The sequence below is a fragment of the Nicotiana sylvestris genome, chromosome 1 (genome assembly GCF_000393655.2).
Source record: "Nicotiana sylvestris chromosome 1, ASM39365v2, whole genome shotgun sequence".
NCBI classification, from domain to species: Eukaryota; Viridiplantae; Streptophyta; class Magnoliopsida; order Solanales; family Solanaceae; genus Nicotiana; species Nicotiana sylvestris.
The window spans coordinates 119,756,555-119,777,017 of record NC_091057.1 but is presented as its reverse complement, the minus strand read 5'-3'; the positions used below and the strand labels follow the sequence as shown (position 1 = coordinate 119,777,017).

Sequence of the window (20,463 nt, the reverse complement as noted above, 5' to 3'; positions counted from 1 at the left end):
CATGTGATACTATTAATTCAATTTTAAAATAAGTGTATGCCCCGGCATGATACGACTCACCCATTTTATTGGTAGATGGCATTTTGATTTAGAGTGTAATTGGTGAATACTGTTTTATATAATTCTTAAAATGGGTTACAAACCCAGCAATATATTGGTTAACGTTTGTTGATGATACTTTTGTATCCCTTCAGGGATAGTATTATATATATATATATATATATATATATATATATATATATATATATATATATATATATATATATATTTTGGTACCAAAATATATATATATTTTGGTACTTTACTGATTTGTATGGATTACACGTTCCAATATGCAATATGTTATATAACTTATCACTATACGCCATAAAAATAAAGGCAAAATACATAAATAACCCCTCCAAGTTGTCCATAACGGTCAGTTGAACATCTTAACTGAGACCTTTTTCACTTAAACATATCACGTGATTAAAAACTGAACTCAATAAACACCCAACCTCACCAGCAGTCGTCGCTTGTGTTACACCTCCGGATTCGCGTGTGTAGGTAATTCCAACGGTAATATAACAGTTTTTTGTGAAATTCCAAAAATACCCTTAATGAACTCCCTAATTTAAATACCCGAATCCAATCCTAAAAATTTATTTACTCAGTCGTGTATGTCTTCTTCCTCTTTAGCAAAGCAGCAAAATTTCTTTTCTTCTCTCTCTACCTCTTCTATTTCATTAAGGATACTAGTCCCTGTTTGTGTGTCTGTGTACAAACCAAAACCAGATTTCTAGTTCTTTTCTTCCCAACAGAAGTAAATAAATTTTTAGGGTTGGGTTTGGGTATTTAAATTAGGGAGTTCATTAAGGGTCTTTTTGGAATTTCACAAAAAAAAATGTTATATTACCGTTGGAATTACCTACAAACGTGTGAATCCGGAGGTGTAACACATGCGACGGGGCTAGTGAGGTCGGGTGTTTATTGACTTCAGTTTTTAGTCATGTGATATGTTTAAGTGAAAAAGGTCTCAGTTGAGGTGTTCAACTGACCGTTGTGGACAACTTGGAGAGGCTATTTATGTATTTCGCCGAAAAAAAATTAAAAAAAAAAAAAAGATGATCGTTGAATAAGACGACAACAAACAACATACCCAATATTATCCCACACTGTGGGGTGTGGGGAGGATAGTGTGTACGCAAACCTTACTCCTACCTTGTGAGGATAGAGAGACTATTTCCAATAGACCCTCGGCTCAAGAAAGCATAAGCACCACATTAATGAAAATATAGATAAGAAGGGACAATACCAAAAAGACATATAAAAGCAGATAGAAACAACAAGACAGTAAGATGATCAACAATGAAAGAAAACAACGGCTAGTCATAAAAACCTGCTACCAATAAAAAGTGAGATTGCGTGTCAATACTACTGTTATGAACACTCTAGACTACCTACTCTACTACCCTAATCCTCGACCTCTATACCTTCCTATCAAGGGTCATGTCATCGGTCAGATGAAGCTGCGATATGTCTTGCCTAATCACCTCTCCTCACCTCTTCTTTGGCCTACCTCTACCTCTTCGTAGGCCCTCCAGTGTCATCTTCTCACACCTCCTCACCGGAGCGTCTGTGCTCCTCCTCTTCACATGACCAAACCACCTAAGTTGTGCTTCCCGCATCCTGTCCTCAATCGGGGTCACACCCACCTTGTTGCGAATAACCTTATTTCTGATCTTATCTAACCTGGTGTGCCCGCACATCCATCTCAACATTCTCATCTCTGCTACCTTTATCTTCTGGACATGAGCGATCTTGATTGGTCAATACTCAGCTCCATACAACATCATTGGTCTGACCACCATTCTGTAGAACTACCCTTAAGTTTCGGTGGCTCTTCTTGTCACACAAAACACCGGAAGCGAATCTCCATTCCATCCATCCTACCCCAATATGATGTGTGACATCTTCATCAATCTCCCCATCCCCCTGAATAATAGACCCAAGGTACTTAAAACTCCCTATCCTAGGGATGACCTGCGAGTCCAACCTCACCTCCCCTTCCCCTTCTTAGTCTCGCCACTGAACTTACACTCCAAGTATTCTGTCTTGGTCCTGCTCAACTTGAAACATTTAGATTCCAAGGTCTGCCTCCATACCTCTAATTGCACATTAACACCGTCTCGCATCTCGTCAATCAATACAATATCATCTGCAAATAGTATTCACCACAGCTCCTCCGCTTGGATGTGGCACATCAGTACGTCCATCACCAGAGCAAACAAAAAAGGGTTGAGTGCCGACCTCTGATGCAACCCATCATAACCGAAAAATGGTCCGAGTCCCCACTCACCTTCCTCACTCGGGTCTTTACCCCATCATACATGTCCTTAATCAACCTAACATAGGCAATATGTACACCTCTAGCCTTCAAACATCTAAACAAAACCTCCCCCGAAACTTTATCGTACACCTTTTCTAAGTCGATGAACACCATATGCAAATCCTTCTTTCTCTCCCTATACGGCTCCATCAATCTCCTAACAAGGTGGATGGCTTATGTAGTCGAACACCCCGGTATAAACCCAAACTGGTTCTCGAAAATATACACATCTCTCCTCGCCCTTAGCTCTACCACTCTCTCCCAGACTTTCATAGTATGACTAAGCAGCTTGATACCCCGATAGTTATTGCAATTTTGGATAGCACCCTTGTTCATGTATACAGGAACCATCGTGTTCCACCTCCACTCTTCAGGCATGTTGACATCAAATAACCTAGTGAGTCACTCCAAGCCTACCTTGCCCGCACTCTTCTAAAACTCCACCGGAAGTTCATCTGGCTTGGTCGCTTTGCCCCTACTCATTTTACGCATAGCCCCCTCAACTTTATCCACTCTAATCCGCCTACAATACCCAAAGTTACAACGACTCGCGAAGAGTTCCAAATCACCTAGTACAATGTTCCTGTCCCCCTTCTCGTTCAAGAGACTATGGAAGTAGGTTTGCCATCTCTGACGTATAAGTTCTTCATCCATCAAAACTCTACCTTCTTCGTCCTTGATGCACTTCACTTGGTCCAAGTCACAGGCCTTTCTTTCTCACGCCTTGGTTAACCTGAACAACCTCTTATCCCCACCTCATCCCTCAAGTTCCTCATACAAACGACTAAAAGGTGCAGTCTTGGCTGCCGTAATTGTTAACTTTGCCTCTTTCTTAGCCAACTTATAAAGCTCCCTATTCGCCATCTTCTCCTCCTCGTCTACACTTTCCACTAGCTCCAGATACACTGCTTTCTTGATTTCCATTTTTCCTTGCACATCTCCGTTCCACCATCAGCCTCCCTTGTGACCACTAGAGTAACTTTGATAACCTAATACCTCTCTCGCAGCTTTCCTAATGCACTGCGCAATCGTGGTCCACATAGCGCTTGCGTCCCCACTACTCCTCCAAGCCCCCATAATCACCAGCTTGACCCCCAACTCTTGTACTTTAGCTTTCACAAGACTCCCCATTTTATCCTATGTTGGTTATACATCGCCCTCTTCCTCCTCCTTGTCGTGATCTCAACGTCCATGACTAGGAGCCTATGAAAGGTCGAGAGGTTCTCACTCGGGATGACCTTGCACTAGAAAACCAAATAAAACAAACAAAATAACAAGTTCTCGTACTTGCAACAATGGCGTGTATTATTCCCAGCGATATTGCTTTTTCTCAAATTTAACCATAAAAACATTTGAAGCGAAAAACATTTCAAGTTACTGGGTTTTGATGGCAAAGTAGGAATAGTACTTCTATATTTTAGTCACCAAAACTTCCTTTAACCTGTAAGCCAAATTTATCCTCGCTTCTTTCGTTTCTCGAAAACATTTAGAGACGAAAACGACATAAAACTTCGATATGTTAAGACTCAAACGGTTATTTCCTCTAGATGAATGTATGACATCTTGCATATTGTTAAAAAGTCTTTTCAACCATCTTACCCAGAACAAAGAAATACCATTTCAGAAAAACATTTTACCAAGCGAATCAAGTTGCTCTGGAAATCAATTTAACAGCAGAACATCCTTGAAATTTTGAGCATTAACAGGACCTAATTAGATTTGAGTGTGAATGAAAAACTAATCTCTGCTGTAAATAATGCAATGTGTATATCCAAGTGGTTTTTGCTAAATTGTTCACCAAGGAAAAAAACTGACCTGGATCTCATTCGTAACTGCACGAGAATCAACAAAAAATTAAATAGCAGTTCTTTGAGTGCATCCGAGCCGTATAGTAATAATGGAGATACAATAACTACGTGACAGCTGAAACTCTTACAATGCTAGCCTTGAATCATTTGAAGTCTCTTCATTCTAATTTAAGTACAAATGAAAATAGGAGATTACTTTTACAGCCCAAGGAATGGGGAAAATTTTCAGGGCTCCCCAGAATACAAGCAGAGGAGATACCTACCAACTACCATCATTAAACCGAATCGAATCCCACAAAGATACATGGTTCTTGAGGTTTTTCTCGACCTTACTACCAGAAACTAAGCAAATGGAGGAGCAGTGTCAGTCCTACTCCTTGTCAAAAGATCAGTCGCATTTGATGTTTCTATAGATCCTCCTCACAAACAGATGTGAGCCCAAAAATCCAACAGCACCTAAGTTTAAATGACAAAAAGGCATAGCTGATTAGAATAAATGAAGCGGATATCATTGGAACTCCAAAGCAAGAGATTCAATGTGACTTACCGCAGAGAATTCCTAAGCCGAGACAAAACATCAGTGTGTATCCAAAGTAGAAACTAGTCTGAAAGAACCCTGACATCTTAGTCTTCACGTAGTAGTAATATACCGAGTATAGGTAGACATAGACAGCTGTAGAGGCGGCTGAGAAAAATGAAGTCCATTGCCAATGATAATTCTCAGCATTTAACAGGAAATATGTGCCCACAATGGTCACACAGACAGTAACAACAATGAGAATCAGGAATACCAAAAGCATAAACCCGTAAACATAGTACACCTGCAAAAACCATGACACGGTATATTAGCAATCAATTCAAGACTTCAATATGTCACTACCTAACAAAAGGGGTTCTTTCATGAGTCCCAGATCAATTTAAAAAATTATACAAAAAGTAAGACTGCCATGCAAGCAATGCATGTTAAGCAAAAGATAAATGTTTTATTCAAAGGAGTTCATTGAAATTTTACATAACACCTCTTAACTTATCTCCAGAAAAAGGGCACGAGGTGGACCCACTGGGTCAGCACCCTGAAACCGTTGAGTTCATTTCATGCTCATATTTATATGCAGGAAGATCGAAGCTATGAAGGACTGAATTCGAATTGTTTCTCCCTGAGTCCGTGGAAGTTCAGCCATCATTTTTTATTCAAACTAACTTAGTAACCGATGAGCGATACACGAGACTTAAATCGAGTTACAGTTTACCTTGTAATTCCAGAAGGATGTGAAGACGAAATACATCTCAATAAATATGCTGCCAAATGGTAGCAAACCCCCCATCAAGGAGATTACAGATGGTGTCAAGTACCACTTTTTCACAGGTATAGGGCGAGGAATGGTCTTGACACGGCATGGATTGTTTGGAGCACCACTCCAGTTTCTTCCAACGACTGTACCCAGAAGAGCCAGGGGGAAGGAAATGAATGCCCAGATAACGAAGACAACTACCATTGTGCCAAAAGGAATGGCTGCTAGAGAACCATAAAATATGGCAATTGTGTTCAGAATGAAACCAATTCCAAAGCACAAAAATGGAAAGAGTGAAGCGGTCAGAATCATCGACTTGATCCAGCTTTTCCCTGCAATAAGTAGATAAACAGCATGACTATTGTACTTGTAAGAGAGAGAGAGTTGTCATCCCAAATTTTGGGAAGTAAATTGAACAACAAACAAATAAAACTGTGCACGGTAGCTGTACCCCAAAACAGGGGCCACTAGCAATATGTCCTACAGTACGCATCTATAAATGATAAGACAAAAAATCCCAGCTTGGACACTTTTTCTTAGACAGATGAAATAGAAGTGCCGATCAACAGAAAAGCCAAAGGAGAGTGTGGGTGGGGTGGTGGTTTTTTTTTTTTTTGGGGGGGGGGGTGTTGGGGGGTGATAAAAGAACAGTGCACTACAAGGATATATAGATAAGAAATGAAACATACCACCATTTCGCGAGTACATTGCACCACTAACATAGCCTGAAATGAATGATGTCAAAGCATAACATACTATGAAAGTCGTAACAATGGCTCCTCTCCTGTAAAAGAATGCACAAATTCTATTTCAGCTGACCGTCTTAAAAAAGTAACAAATAAACAGAGCTACGGTAACAACTACTTGTAGCATCTAGTAATTTCATGACAATGCTATAACTTAACTCAAAACCATGAAAATAGAAGTACCAGACCGATCATGAATTGCCCATATAATCTACTCCTACATAAATAGGCAACAACTAAAGTTCAAAGGTTGATTTCAAGTATTTAACATACCCAACATATAACATCCCCACAATTGCCAACAGAATGACAAGGAGAACAAGCAATGCCAACTGTGCCCCAGTACCAACAAGAGCAGAAAGTAACACTAGGGTACGAGGAGTCCGAAATACATCTCCATGAACAAGTTTCCAACCAGACTCTTCACTCACATCTCTTTCCTGAAACGAAAACAATAATGGTTATGAAAATAATCCTAAAAGGCTAGAGCTTATCTAACAGAATGCTGTTTAACCACGAGGTTGTTACCAGAGACTCCAAGTCATCATCTTCCCTAGCATATTTGGCGTAATCATTCCTCAGTGTCCGCATCAATATCATAGACACCAGACCAGTAAGAAAGATGACCATCATGAAGGAGTTAAAGATGGAGAACCAATGAATCTGCAGAGTACATACCAAATTACAAACTATACGGCGGAAAAATGAATCCTATGGTGCTAACTTAAATACAAAGAGATGCTTTAAAACATTAGATTAATCCAACTACAATGATTATATATATTAAAAACAACAGACAGCGGTCAGGAAAAAACTGCATGCAAAGGTCAACAGTGTTAAGGTAATGCACCATCAATAGTTCAATTGTTGGAGTGGACCAATAAAATTAAGAAAAAAATTATCCAATTAACGTCCACCTGATGTTCAAAAAATGGGTAATCCAAGTAAACTTCAAAACGACGAGCAAAACTGATATTGGTTGGTTCCCATTTGACAGAATATGTCATGTCCAATGTTCTCCCAGCCTCCAAAGGCTTTGGGCCCTCTTGAGAAATATTGACATGAATGATCTGCAAGAACAAAGTCATGGTGAACATGAATATGCAGACTATCCACCAAAATTGGATGAGATGATCAAGTCACAAACCTGGTCCTTATTGTATCTAATATGGATGTTCTTATGTGTGTAAAGTACGTGCTTATTATCACTGTTTCTGTCAGGATGTTGCTCTCCAACAAAACCTATAATACAAGCAAAAACAACTTAGAACCACCTACGTTTCATCTCTTGCCAAGAAAAGTTAAAAGACAGAGAGTACGTACCCCACAATGGCAGGTCATCTGAAAAAAATTCAACAAACCGGAAACAAAAGAAGGTAAAGGTCAAGACAAGAAAAATCATTAGAATTCAAAAGAATCTAAAATAAAGCAACAGAAGCCAGAACATCTGGAAAAAGGGGGGATAAGTTCAGTGCTGAAACAGAAGTAGGTAAAAATCAAGACAACCAAATTAACTTGAAGTCAACAATAATGTGGCAATTAAGCAAAAAATAACAAAATATATTTTATACTAATGTAGAAACAGCTTTCAAAACAAAACTTCAATAAGAAAATAACAGAGAGGTGAAGCCTCACCAATATATGATGCATTAGGCGTCAAATGCAAATGAATTTTAATAGAAGAATAGGCAGTATCTGAACAGATACTATTCATAGATTTTCATTGGTCTAGAACTCTACAATTTCCGAAAGATAGCTTCAGTTTGAGGCTTGGGTTGAAGAGATGAAATATAACCAAGATATATCTTTTCATCAGAGGTTGAATTGATCATCACAAGAAGAATTAGGCCCTTGTCCTCATTAAGATAGGAGGATATTTTCTCATTGTTTTCTTGCAATTGCTAACAAATAAGGGATAAGAAAACCGAGAAAAGGGTTTCAAAGTAATGCAGAGGTGTCATTGCAGGGAATCTTCATAAGAATGCATAAAATGTTCCAATTAATCTAAACTTCTCACTGCAAATTCAAACTTCCTTCAGCCATAATTTTAAAGTAATACCAAAGAATAAAAAAACAAGTAAAATATACCAAAGAATAAAGTTTGTTACCAATGAAGAATTCAAACCAATAATTGTTTTCAATAGCATCTTTGAATTGCTTGACCTTTGCTTCATCAAGTTCAAGCTCACAAATGCTACCTTTGTCCACGTTTTCTATCAAACAAAAAAAAGTCCGTGTCAATCTCAAATCAAACAAGAGTAGCCAGGAGTTAGTGAAGGGGATTCACATACTTTGAAACCTTATGTCAATCTGACTATCAATAAGCTCGTTTCCACCCAAAACTTCACCAAGGCCACCCCACTTGTGAGAACCAGAAGCATGACAGAATGGAAGGCTGTAATAGTTGTATGTTTCCTGTGGGTTATTATACGGCCCAACTTTGTTTACCCACAGAGTAACCGGGTCATCTGGTTGATACTGTTGGACAAAGCATAGGAGTCAGATTGAAGCATTTGCATGTAGTAAGAAACAAAAGCAAAAGCATATTGCAGCAATACATCCACTTAATTACTGCACATTGTAATACTTCCCAGGAATTTACAGGAAACAAATATGAGATTAAATATTTTCTCCTCTCTAGAAGAAACTTCAACTAACAAATTTGCAGAAGTGAACAAAACTTAGGGCAACGAAGCAGACAAACTTGCATTGCTTAAAAGCACAAGCAAAAAGAAAGGTATAGGATTAACATCTTAACCAAACACCTGAACCATAAGGGAAAAGATACCCTAAATCATGAATGCCCTTTTTTAATCAAGTAGTGAATGCCGTTACGCCACATCTGTCCATTAAGCAGCATAAGTGCCAGAACTGAATAGATTGACAGCATAAGTGCTAGAACTGAATAGATTGAAGTGTCAAACGAGCTACAAATACTCCTGAATAGAAAATCCTAGATCATCACCCTTGCGGCAGGAACAAGTATTATCATAATATGAGAGAGAGAAAGTGGCAAGACTGAGTAGCTCTTAAGATCTTTCCCAGAAAAGCAGTATAGTTATAAACACATGGTGAGAGAAATAAGAAAGTGGAAGTTGAACCTGTGAACTTGTTTATAACACCACAGCCTAACCAATTGAGTTAGGCCTCATTGGCCAGAGTTAATATAAAATGAGGGAGCAGCTAAAGTTATCCAATATCGATCTGTATTTACAAATCCATAAAAAGTGAAGAGCTTAAAAAGTGCATATGTAGTATTTCATAGCTAACTCCCTTAAGATCGATATGACACTGAAACCATATGTTCAAATAAACTGCTGAATGGCCATTAGTTACTTGAACAAAGTTCAGCTCAAAGTTTCTAAATCCCATCAAGGCCCAGTCAATAAGCAAGTTTTATAGTTATATATGCAACATGCACCATCAACTACGATTTCACCATCTTCAACTGCGACACTCTCTGGCACCACCGCCAATCCACTACACGCACCTACTAGATACCCACTCTACCAGGTCCACTAATTAGCTTTTTTATAATAGAGTATACCCCTGAAGCTACTTTTAATGGATACTTTAACCTTGTTCGTCGACAATGTAGTGCACCTGTCTCATCAATTCACTCCTGCCACCAACCGATTAGCAATTTGATAAAGCCATCTAATCTGAACAAAAAAGGCATCAGCTTTCCATCCCTTATTTGAAAATTGATCTTCCCATCCTAAGGTTTCATCAACAATGCGTCCCACCTGTCTAGTCGCTCCTAATTCCTCCAATAGCAACACATTGAAGCCATCTAATATCTGAACTAAAAAGGGATCACCTTTTTTGTCCCTTTCTTGATCTTTTCACAGTAATAAGTTGAGTTCCAGCACCCAACCATGCAAACTCACATAAATCACCTCGTTTCTATCTTAGACGCATGAAATTAAGCAAAATAATCTCACACCAAATCTCAGTCATTGCATTTACATATCATCTGCAGAAGGCAATGGCCATGATCGAATCCTCCTCATAACAGCCGCAAAGGCACATTCTCAAGGACCTGTAAGTGGCTTTTACTTCGCTATTTTACAACATAATAATCAGCAGATATAACCAGACAAGTGTTATACCTACGAATAGCATATAAAGCACCTGTATGACAAAATTTGAGATCAGGAGCAAGGAAGTTCGTTGAGATCGAAAGACAAAGACAAACCATGAAATTTGCATTAACAAAACGGTAACTACACTCATTTCCTTATGAATCAATCTATCACAACTTGCAAAATTTCGGAATCAGAGAAGCAATGCGCAAAAGAGATCTCCGCAATTGGAGCTCCCATAGATCTGAACAGCATAAGGATGCTTCTAACCGAAAAGAAACAAAATGAATGCGTACAAATTAAGAAATTGAAAGAGACGATCGAAATTAGGGTTTTCTACGGTTCCTATATCGAACATTATACCTTGTGATCGGACTCGGAAGCAAGCGCCGGCGAGACGACGAGGAAAGCGGCGAGGAAGGAGAACAGAGTTAGTGATCGGACGGTGGGCCGCATCATAATCGCCGGCGACGTTACGGATTGGCGCGCGAGATAATGGCAGAAGAGACGGGGGATCCGACCCAAAGTCGTGAACGGATTTTATATTAGTAGAGTATGATCTGATTTTTCGACAAATAGAGACCCAGAGAGGGGGGAGCAGCAGACAGCAGAGTACTATAAAAGCTGTTTAATTATCACTATAATAAACAGCTGAATGACAAAAAGAAAAAAGAAAACTCACTAATTCAAATTCATTTAATTTCTTTTTCTACTCTCCTGTAAAAGAAAATACAAAATAAAAAAATCAACAACAAACTTCTTTGGAAAACGAAATTAACTGTGGTGTAAAGTGTAGGATCGTTGAATTTTTTGTGTGAATATCATAATTCGAGATTGCTCTACCTCGAATAATAATGCAAAAATTATTAAACACACTAAATAATACTGTAGAATTTGAGAAATTAATCAATTTAGTCAGGAGCATGTTGAAGAGCATGTATGATTCGGTATGTCTACCATATGGCCATAAATTAAAAGTTTAGCCAACCACCTTTTATGTTAATAGTTAACTAATTAACGTAATAATACTAATTGCCTCTTTAAGAATATTTATATCTTGACATACTTCATCTATTGTTGACAATACACTTATTCTCGTTCCAAGTTATATCTCTCATAAAATAATATTCTCTTTGCATTTTATGTAGCATTTTTTCTTTTTAGTTATTTCAAACAGAATACGAACTTTTTATATTTAAAAATAATTTAACTTTATACGTTTTATTTTAATTTTAGTGACATATTATAACAAAAAAATATCATGACACATTAAAATCACAAATTTTAAATGCCATACCAGTCAAATATCCAGATATAAAATAAAATGGAAGGAATATGTAGATGCTCTCATAAGTTGTATGAGTATTAGCAATGCAGAATATAATATTGCAAACTATCGTTGCTTTAGCCATAAACCAAATGAAGCATTAGTAATGCAGAAATTAAATTAATAATGCATTTTATATTGCAAAAATAGAACAATATACTACTCGTTTCAAATTTTAAGCTGGAAGTATTTTTTTTTATGCGGACGAACCTTAAATTTATTTTCCTAATTTCGTGTTTGGACATTGAACAGTAATACTTCTTTGTTCCAAAAAAAAAAACGGGGATCAAAATACGAAAGTCAAAGCTTCTAGTTTCCACAGTAATACCAATTTTTTTTTTAAAAAACGATTAACAAATTCAGAAATTGCACAAAGTTTCCTATATATCAGAATTTATAGTTAAGGAAATTGTTTAGAACGTATCATGATAAAGAAAATGTTTGCTAGCATGGTAACAAAAATTATTTTTTTTTTCTTCCGGGGAAACAAAGCATGCATTAATCGAACTCAACAGTCAATGGTACAAAACCAGATGAAGCCTCACAATCCAAACACTCAAACAGGAAACTTGTCAAACCAAGAGACTTCACTAAGCAGTGCGAAAGAAAATTTTGCTAACTTATGACTACAAGTATTGAACCCTCTACTTAGATATTTAAAAGATACATCACTCAGATGTTGCTGAAGTGCCCAAAAATCTTCGCAAAGAGTATTAACTTCCCATGAAGGACCTCTGCTTCCATTAAGCATTTGAACCATTGTTAAGGAATCAGACAAGATATCTATATTCTTCCTACTATACTTCATCGTCATTTGAATTTCTTTTCTTATTGCCCATGCTTCAGCTATTATGGCTTTTCCAACAAAAGGAATTGGACTATCATAGGCATAAAGCACGTCACCACTAGCCTTTAAGGCTACCATTCCAATACTCGCTTTGCGAGTTTTTGGATCCATACCTGCATCCACATAAAACAACACTTTTTCTGAAGAAAGAGTTAGTAATGGTGGATTAGTTGAAGCATCGCTCATAGTGTTAACATGTTCCTTTGTAATTGTAAATTCATTAAATTCAAATAATGCTTTAGATAAAACAATATAATCATTCCTAGCTTTCCAAATCATCCATAAATAGATACTGCTAGTTGCAATAAGGTATTAATTTTCGAGAATCTTTTAGTGTCTAACACTAATTTATACTACCATGTAGCAAAATCAGAGATCAGAAGCAAATTTGGCCAACGAATCAGACTTATTTTCTACACATGAATTGATCTAGGACATTTAAAGAACATGTGCTCTAAAGTTTCAGGTTGCATTCCACAAATAGGACATATGTCATCCATAGAGTGAATTCTTTTTTTAATAATATTCTTAACAGATAATATATTTAAGACACACTTCCTTAAGAAATGCTTGAGCTTGTTTTTAATATTTAAAGACCATAAATGGTTCCAAAAGGATTTGGGGAACACATGAGAACTACTTTCCGCACGATTAGCCAAACTTCTATCATTTGTGAGGAGCAATTTCGCCAAATAATACCCAGACTTCACTTCGTATTTACCTGAACTAGTAAAATGCTAAATTAGTCGATCATTTCCCCTACTGAAGAAACTGGAATAGTTAAAATAGATTCGACATCATCTTCACTAAATAACGTATTCAAAATCTGCATATTCCATGTGTTAGTACTGTCATCAATCAGTTCTGATACTTTCATATTTGTCACAGTACCACTCACCATACTTAAGGGGTAAAAGGAGCTCTCTCGCGACAGCCATGGATCTCTCCATACTCTTACAGATTTACCATTTGAAACATTCCATCTAACACTTCTACTTAATAGATCTCGCCCCCATGATATACTTTTCCATGTCCAAGATGTATATTTATTGGTCGGTGCCTGTAAGAAAGATTCCTTAGAAAAATATTTACATTTAAAGACTTGAGAAACTAACAAATCTGGTTCAGTCAGAACTCGCCATGCTAGTTTGGCTAAAAGAGCCATATTAAAAGCCTTTAAATCCCGAAATCCTAATTCCCCTTTAAATTTTGGTTCGCATAGTTTTTCCCACTTTTCAAAATGCATCTTTCTTTTATCATCATTCGTACCCTACCAAAAGTTTAAAAATAAACTAGTGATTTCCTTACATAACCCATCGGGTATCTGAAAACAAGACATAGCATATGAAGGAATAGCAGCTAAAACATACTTTAATAAAACCTCTTTCCCTGCTTGACCCTTTATTTTAGATAAAATTATATCCTTTATGAAAGCTAACATTTATTTTTTAGATCTTCCTACAATAGCAAGCAATCCTAAATACATCACCCTTTCACACATCCGTGTATTATTCAACGAAGAGCATATTATAACTTTTTCCTCCTCCATAGTATTCTTACTAAAAAAGATTGCAGATTTCTCAAAATTAATAATTTGTCCTGAGCATCTTGCCTATATGTCCAAAATTTTATTAATCGTAGCAACACTATTCATATCAGCTCTACAAAAGATAAATGAGTCGTCTGCAAAAAATAAATGGGAGGCAGAAGGACTACTTCTCCCTAATGTGAACCCTTTTAACTTTCCTTGTTGTTCAGCCGAGTGTAATAGAACAGATAATCTTTCAGCACTATTAGGAATAAGTAAGGTGATAAAGGATCACCCTGCCTTAATCTTCTAGATGGCTTTACACAACCTTTAACCTCTCCATTGAAGTTAAATGAAAAAGAAGCAGTCATAACACAAGTCATAACCCAATTTACAAAAATTTGGTGAAAACCCATTTGTAACATCATTTGCTGGATATAAGGCTACTTCACACGATCATATGCTTTAGACATATCTAACTTTAAAGCCATTAACTTATCTTTTCCTTTTCGTTTGTTTTTCAGCACTGCCATAAATTCAAATGCTAACACGACATTATCCACAATTTGTCTTTTTCCAACAAAGGCAACTTGATTCATAGAGATAAGTAAAGGCATCAAAAGTTTCATACGTTTTACCAGAATTTCTGTAATGATCTTATATAAAGTAGAGCAGAAGCTAATAGGTCTAAAGTGATTTACTGTAGTAGGTATTTTTATTTTTGGTACCAACATTATCAAAGTTTGATTCCAAACGGGTAAAAGTTGACCCGTCTCAAAAAAAATGCCTTACTACTGTCGCGCCCAGTTTTTTCTCGCGAAATAGGGTTTATGACATTGACAACTCTTTTAACATGTATTAAAGAGAAGAGTCTTCACTTAATGATTAAAGTGCATTAGGACACTAAGAAGAGTTTGATTTAGGAAAACCAGAGATCGAGTAAGGGCTTGAAATTATCCCGAAGGGAAGGTGTTAGGCACCCCGTAAGATCCACTAGTGTGGTTCCCGGCCATACTATAATTGTGACTTTAAATAATCAAATAAGAGTTTCAAATATGAGGGGGGTTTCACATAAGGGTTGCAAATAGATAAGATTAAAAGAAGTGAAAGGCAAGCTGAAATTTGAGAAAAACGGTTTAAAATTTTGAAAGGTAAACAACGAAATAAACAAGTAAAGGAAAGGGGGGTCCTAAGTTTATAAATAATATGGATCACCCCACACAATGTCCGGTAATCGCTCCTCGACGAGGGGTTACACGTGACATTATCACGTGGTCATCACATCCATATCTACCCTTTCCCACCCCGTTAAGGTGTTAAAGCGCGGAATAGTCTTGTTTACTTATTGCATGTTATTACCCGCCCCAATTCTATCAGCCCCAGAGGTGCTTGGGACTACTAATCCTATAATGGGGGAAAATTTGGCTTATTTGTGGTTTCAAAAGGTAAAAATACTAAGGCGACAAACAAAACATGTGTAGCAAGTATTGGGAAAACACATAAACAGGTATGGCTCAAATAAACCTCCTCAAATCAAAGAAAAGCATCTAGTTTAGCATGTCTTGCATGTACTGATTATGGTCTGATTAAAACTTAAAAGGGGAAAGCAAGCTGATTTATCACATATTTTCAGATAAGAAATCTGAATTAGACCTGCCTGCTGGTCGTAATTAACAAAGAAAACTGGTGCAGTCATAACTTTTATCCTAAGGCTTACCTAAGTGTTAGACGAAACCTATAGGCATGATATCTACTGGTTTCAGAAAAGATGAAGTGTACTGATTTTAGAAGAGGTCGTCAGTTATTCAAGGAAGACGAGTTTTGACAAAAGATTTTGCAGATGTTGGACAATGATATTGCTGATTTTAGACTTATAGGTGAACGAAAACGTTTCATACTAGGTTGTTAATTCCTATAGGCATGTTTTCTAGGCATTGTTGACTTTAAAAACATTGTTATTGATATGCAGAAATCATATAGGCAGGTCATCTATATGCAGTTAGTTATTTAACTCCTATAAACAGGTTTGCCTAATGATAGATGCACATGCAAATTGTAGGAAGTCCTATAGGCATATTATCTATATGATAAGCAGAATTTCAGAAATGACTTATGGACATGGTCTCTATATACTACAGAAGTGCAGAAACCTATAAACATGGTCTCTATATAATGCAGAAGTGCAGAAACCTATAGACATAGTATCTATATGAAATGCAGAAGTGCAGAAGTATAATAATTCCCTATGAACATGATATCTATATGAAATGCAGAAGTGTAGAAGTATAATGATTCCCTATGAACATGATATCTATATGAAATGCAGAAGTGCAGAAGTATAATGATTCCCTATGAACATGATATCTACCCCTTTGCAGGCATGATTCCCTCCTTTTTCACTAGCCATCCCCAATAGTTATTACAAGTTATTATAGCCCGGAATGAAATAAGAAAAGCAAAATTAAAAGTACAACCAAGGGGAGCCTAATTCAGACTCCATGTCTGAAATATGAGATGAACCAACTCTAAAAATCATGATCCAAAGCCTTTATCTCATCTTTGGATGTGTCAGAGTTCCCTAAGAGCCTCATATGGACTCCGGGCAGTGCTCACACCCAAATGTTACCAGATTAAGAACATAGTGCAGTGTGGAAGGGTCAGCCCTCAAGTGTCCAAGTTCAGAGGGAACTCAAGGTCCCAAGGCAAGGCTCACAAGAGGGGGACAGAACCTAGAAGCTAGGATAGAGTGCAAGTGCAGAAGTGAAATTCTGAAAGGGGAAAGAGGGAAAAGGGAACAACTTAAAAATCAGTGCATATAGGGGTATAGGGAAGTAGGGAATTTTCAAGAACACAAGAGAAGCAGGCTGATGGGCATATTCAGCAATGGGATATGCTGGCACACCCTCCAGCCTATTAGAGGTTAGGACCTCACTGGTTTAGAACTCAAGTCATGGGCAACAACTCATATTGCCATGCCCTAAGCCACCACTTACAAACACATAGGGGTAATGGGGTAGGGAGCAAAGATTCACAGTAGAAACATGTAGTAGAACATAGACATATTAAGTTAAATATTGAACTCTACATAAGCAGTAAGGTAGCCATGGATATAAAAACTTTAACTAAACACATTGGGGTAATGCTGAAACTAAAATTAGGACATACCAGTTTCAGAGAAAACAAACAAAGAGAAAGCAGTAGTCTTGTAAAGCCAAAGTGCAAACGAGCAATCAGAATACTATGAGTTTAGAAGAGAATTGTGAAGTGTGAAGTGTAGAAGTATTGAATTGAAGGTATCCTAAAGTGCAGAAGGGACGTGCCCTTTTATAGTGCAGAAATCAAGTAAAAATAGGTAAGAAAAATAGTTTGGAAATCAATTACACAAGGTCTCCCTTTAATTAAGGGATTCTGATTTCAAATGGGTAAAATAATTAAGGAAAGGGGTCAATCAAACACTTTTCTAGAGCAGTACAAGAGGGGTAAATACATAGAGGTTTATTTAAGGACAAAGTCTTGATAGTACACGGTTTGTGCAAATAAGGAAAGGAAATCAGTTAACAGCTAGTAAATCAGAAATTGAGGATTTCGTATGAATGAACTAGGTTAGAACGATGGGAAGGATTTCAACTTAAGGAAAATCAGTACCAATCAATTAAACTTATTAAAAGGAATTCTGAATCAATCACAAGTTGGAAAATCATTTTGAAGAAAGATTCCTCATATATAAAAGCACACATACACGTTAAACATGAAGAAATTTGTCATGTCAATAGAAGAGTCTAGTGTAGGAGAATCAGAATTGTGTGCAAACAAAAGAAGTTCACACTTAGTTCATAGACCCAAAAATAAGTTTGAAAAAGTCAAGAGTCCTCAAACAGAACCCTAGTTTGATCATGTGCCCAAACTCGGAGGAAACCCCCAAATTCTAGGGTTTCCAACTCGAGTCAAATACAGAGATGAGGAGGCAACAGGCTCAGAGATTTCCTTTCAGAATCTCATGAAAAGACAAGCAAATACAAATAATATTCAAAGCAGACAGAGCGTAGGAGCATAATGAGAGAATAGTCATGACACTAAAAGAAACGTGTTTAAGAAAATCTTTTAGAAGGGACTTAAACAGAGTTCAATAGAAGGCAAACAAAACTTAAGAACTCAGTAGGAAATATATACAGTAGAAGAACACAAAAATACCGAAAAAGCATAGCAAAAGATCATATAGGAAAATACAGCAAGATAAACATGCGAGCATGGTACAAAACACGGTAGAAAAACAAAGCACAGAAGAACATGCATGATAAAGGAAAACATAAGAACACAGTAGAAGAACATGCGTGGTAGAAAAAAAAACATAAGAACATAGTATAGACAAATACACACAAAGAAAAGAAGAAGAAAAGTCAGAGAAACATTTTAAGCTTTTCAGAAAAACCCTAAATCGGAAAGAAGTAATTTTTGAAAGAAAAATTAGGGAAAACGTTTAAAAACTCAAGTAGAGCATAGATATAGAACAGATTTAAGAAACCCTCAAATAGATAGGGTTTCAGAGGAACCCTAAGCGAGAAAGGCTTGGAAAAGGTCCGATCTGAGTCGGATAAGTCAGAAATAGGCTCATAATGCTTGGATATGTCGGAGCAAGGCCGGAGAGGCCATAGAACCTTGAATCGGAGAGGATCTGAACGAACACCATTGAGGTCAGACCTCGAAACTTCGAACACCAAGTGTTTAAGAGCAGAGGGAGATGAGTTTAAGCCATCCATGGCCTGAGAGGCCATGGATTCCGGTGAGCTGAAGGTAGAAGACAGTAGGAGATGATTAGGGTTTCAAGAACCTTCGAGAGAGTTTAAGAGGGGGGGTATTCAGAGGCGGCTGATAGAATGAAATGAGTTAGGGTTCGGGGTGTGGACGGATTAAAAAAGGAAAGGGGAAATTGTGGTCGTTGATCGGATTGATCAACGACCTGGATTAAAAGGGGTTTGGGCCGGGTAGTTTTAAATGGGTTAAGGGTTGGGTTAAATGGAATTGGGCTGGTCCTAAATTGGGTTTGAAATTGGGTCAATTAGGGGAACCAATTTTGGCTATAATTGAAACAAAATGGGCCAGATTTTAAATAGCCACTTTTCCCTTTTTATTTTTATAAAAATAGAAAATGACTTATGAAAATAAATTAAATGTACTGAGTCAATTAATATATAAATATTAATTTAAAAATATTGGAACCAATTTCATAATTATAAAATGCTATTAATCTTAAAATATGCTAAAATTGCAATTATATGCAATTTATCTTAAAATACCAAATAAATTTGTAAAAAATGTATAAAAATTACCCTAGCTATATTTTAGTATAAATATGATAATAAAGTAAGTTATTCACTAAAATGATAATTTTGGGAATAATTATTGGTTTTTGTACTGCTAAAATGGGCAATAAATCAGTTTAAAAATCTTTTAGAAATTAGAAAAATTATTGAAACACTTGGATATACTTATATATGCATATATATGTTATTTTTAAAGTATGTGTATATAAAAATACATAGGAAAAAATTGGGTATCAACAGCTACCAAACAAACATCATGAGAAATTAACGGCCAAAATTGCTGGAAAAATAGTGGAGTCATTCCATCAACACCAAGGACTTCTTATGATGCATAGAGAAAATAAATTCTTTTATTTCTTCATTAGTTACTTTACTAATCAGGCCAAAATTCATATTTTCATCGATATAAGTTGGAATAAACTGAAGAACATGAGATAAGAAGGAAGGATTAGAAGTAGTAAATAGTTCCCTATAGAAATCCTCAATTTCCTTTACCATACTGTTTTTGTCACAAATCCACTCTCCTGATCCATTCTCAATTCCTTTAATTAGATTCCTCCTTCTTCTCTGAAGAGTAGACATATAAAAAAGAAGTATTTTATCTCTTTCCTCTAACCATTGAACTCTAAACTTTTGCTTCCAATACATTTCTTTCTCCTTATAGGCTTTACTTAACTCATTTTTCAGCTTTGATATGATAGTTAGATCTGGTCCTTCTGGATTAATTTGTGAAAACTTTAGAAGATTTTTCAGTTGCCTAATCTTTATCATAGAATTTGATTCACCATTCTTTCTCCATAAGATTAAAGAATTTCGACATTTTCTTATTTTTGAACACACTTTAGGTTGACAATCCCCAGAAGATTTAGTTACCCAAGATTGTTTAATTAATTTATGGGCTTCAGAGTTTCCAACCCATCTTTTATCAAAATAAAATCTTTTTTTCCAGCGATCATTTAGTCCATTTGTGGAACAAAGAATTAATTCGTGATCTGAAACATCATTTTGAATATGAAGCACTGTAGCCTAATCATATTTTAATCTCCAATCAGGATATACCAAAACCCTATCTAAACGTTCTTGAATAAGTCCATTATTAATTCTGTAACAAGACCAAGTCCAAGGTTTCCCTCTATAACCA

General features: G+C 36.6%; 2 protein-coding genes across 2 annotated transcripts; both read right to left on the bottom strand.

Moving 5' to 3' along the window:
- Nucleotides 1-4,170: 4,170 nt before the first annotated feature.
- LOC104225889 (transmembrane 9 superfamily member 1-like) lies at nucleotides 4,171-10,901 on the bottom strand. The gene is made up of 12 exons (XM_009777771.2): nucleotides 10,663-10,901; nucleotides 8,506-8,692; nucleotides 8,323-8,427; nucleotides 7,538-7,555; nucleotides 7,362-7,456; nucleotides 7,132-7,284; nucleotides 6,743-6,877; nucleotides 6,488-6,654; nucleotides 6,158-6,252; nucleotides 5,427-5,800; nucleotides 4,724-4,997; nucleotides 4,171-4,632 (listed from the first exon to the last, which is right to left on the bottom strand). Exons 1-12 carry the CDS (start codon nucleotides 10,756-10,758, stop codon nucleotides 4,565-4,567), a joined length of 1,767 nt encoding a protein of 588 aa, XP_009776073.1. The 5' UTR covers nucleotides 10,759-10,901; the 3' UTR covers nucleotides 4,171-4,564.
- A 1,281-nt stretch (nucleotides 10,902-12,182) lies between these two features.
- On the bottom strand, nucleotides 12,183-12,659 carry LOC138874005 (uncharacterized). The gene has a single exon (XM_070152505.1). It carries the CDS (start codon nucleotides 12,657-12,659, stop codon nucleotides 12,183-12,185), a length of 477 nt encoding a protein of 158 aa, XP_070008606.1.
- Nucleotides 12,660-20,463: the final 7,804 nt, after the last annotated feature.

Coding starts and splice junctions, on each gene's coding strand:
- LOC138874005 (XM_070152505.1), bottom strand. CDS start 12,659: ATGAGCGATGCTTCAACTAATCCACCATTACTAACTCTTTCTTCAGAA.
- LOC104225889 (XM_009777771.2), bottom strand. CDS start 10,758: ATGATGCGGCCCACCGTCCGATCACTAACTCTGTTCTCCTTCCTCGCC. Junction 6,655..6,742: donor ATGATGACTTGGAGTCTCTG/GTAACAACCTCG, acceptor TTTTCGTTTCAG/GAAAGAGATGTGAGTGAAGA. Junction 4,998..5,426: donor CATCCTTCTGGAATTACAAG/GTAAACTGTAAC, acceptor TGGTTTTTGCAG/GTGTACTATGTTTACGGGTT.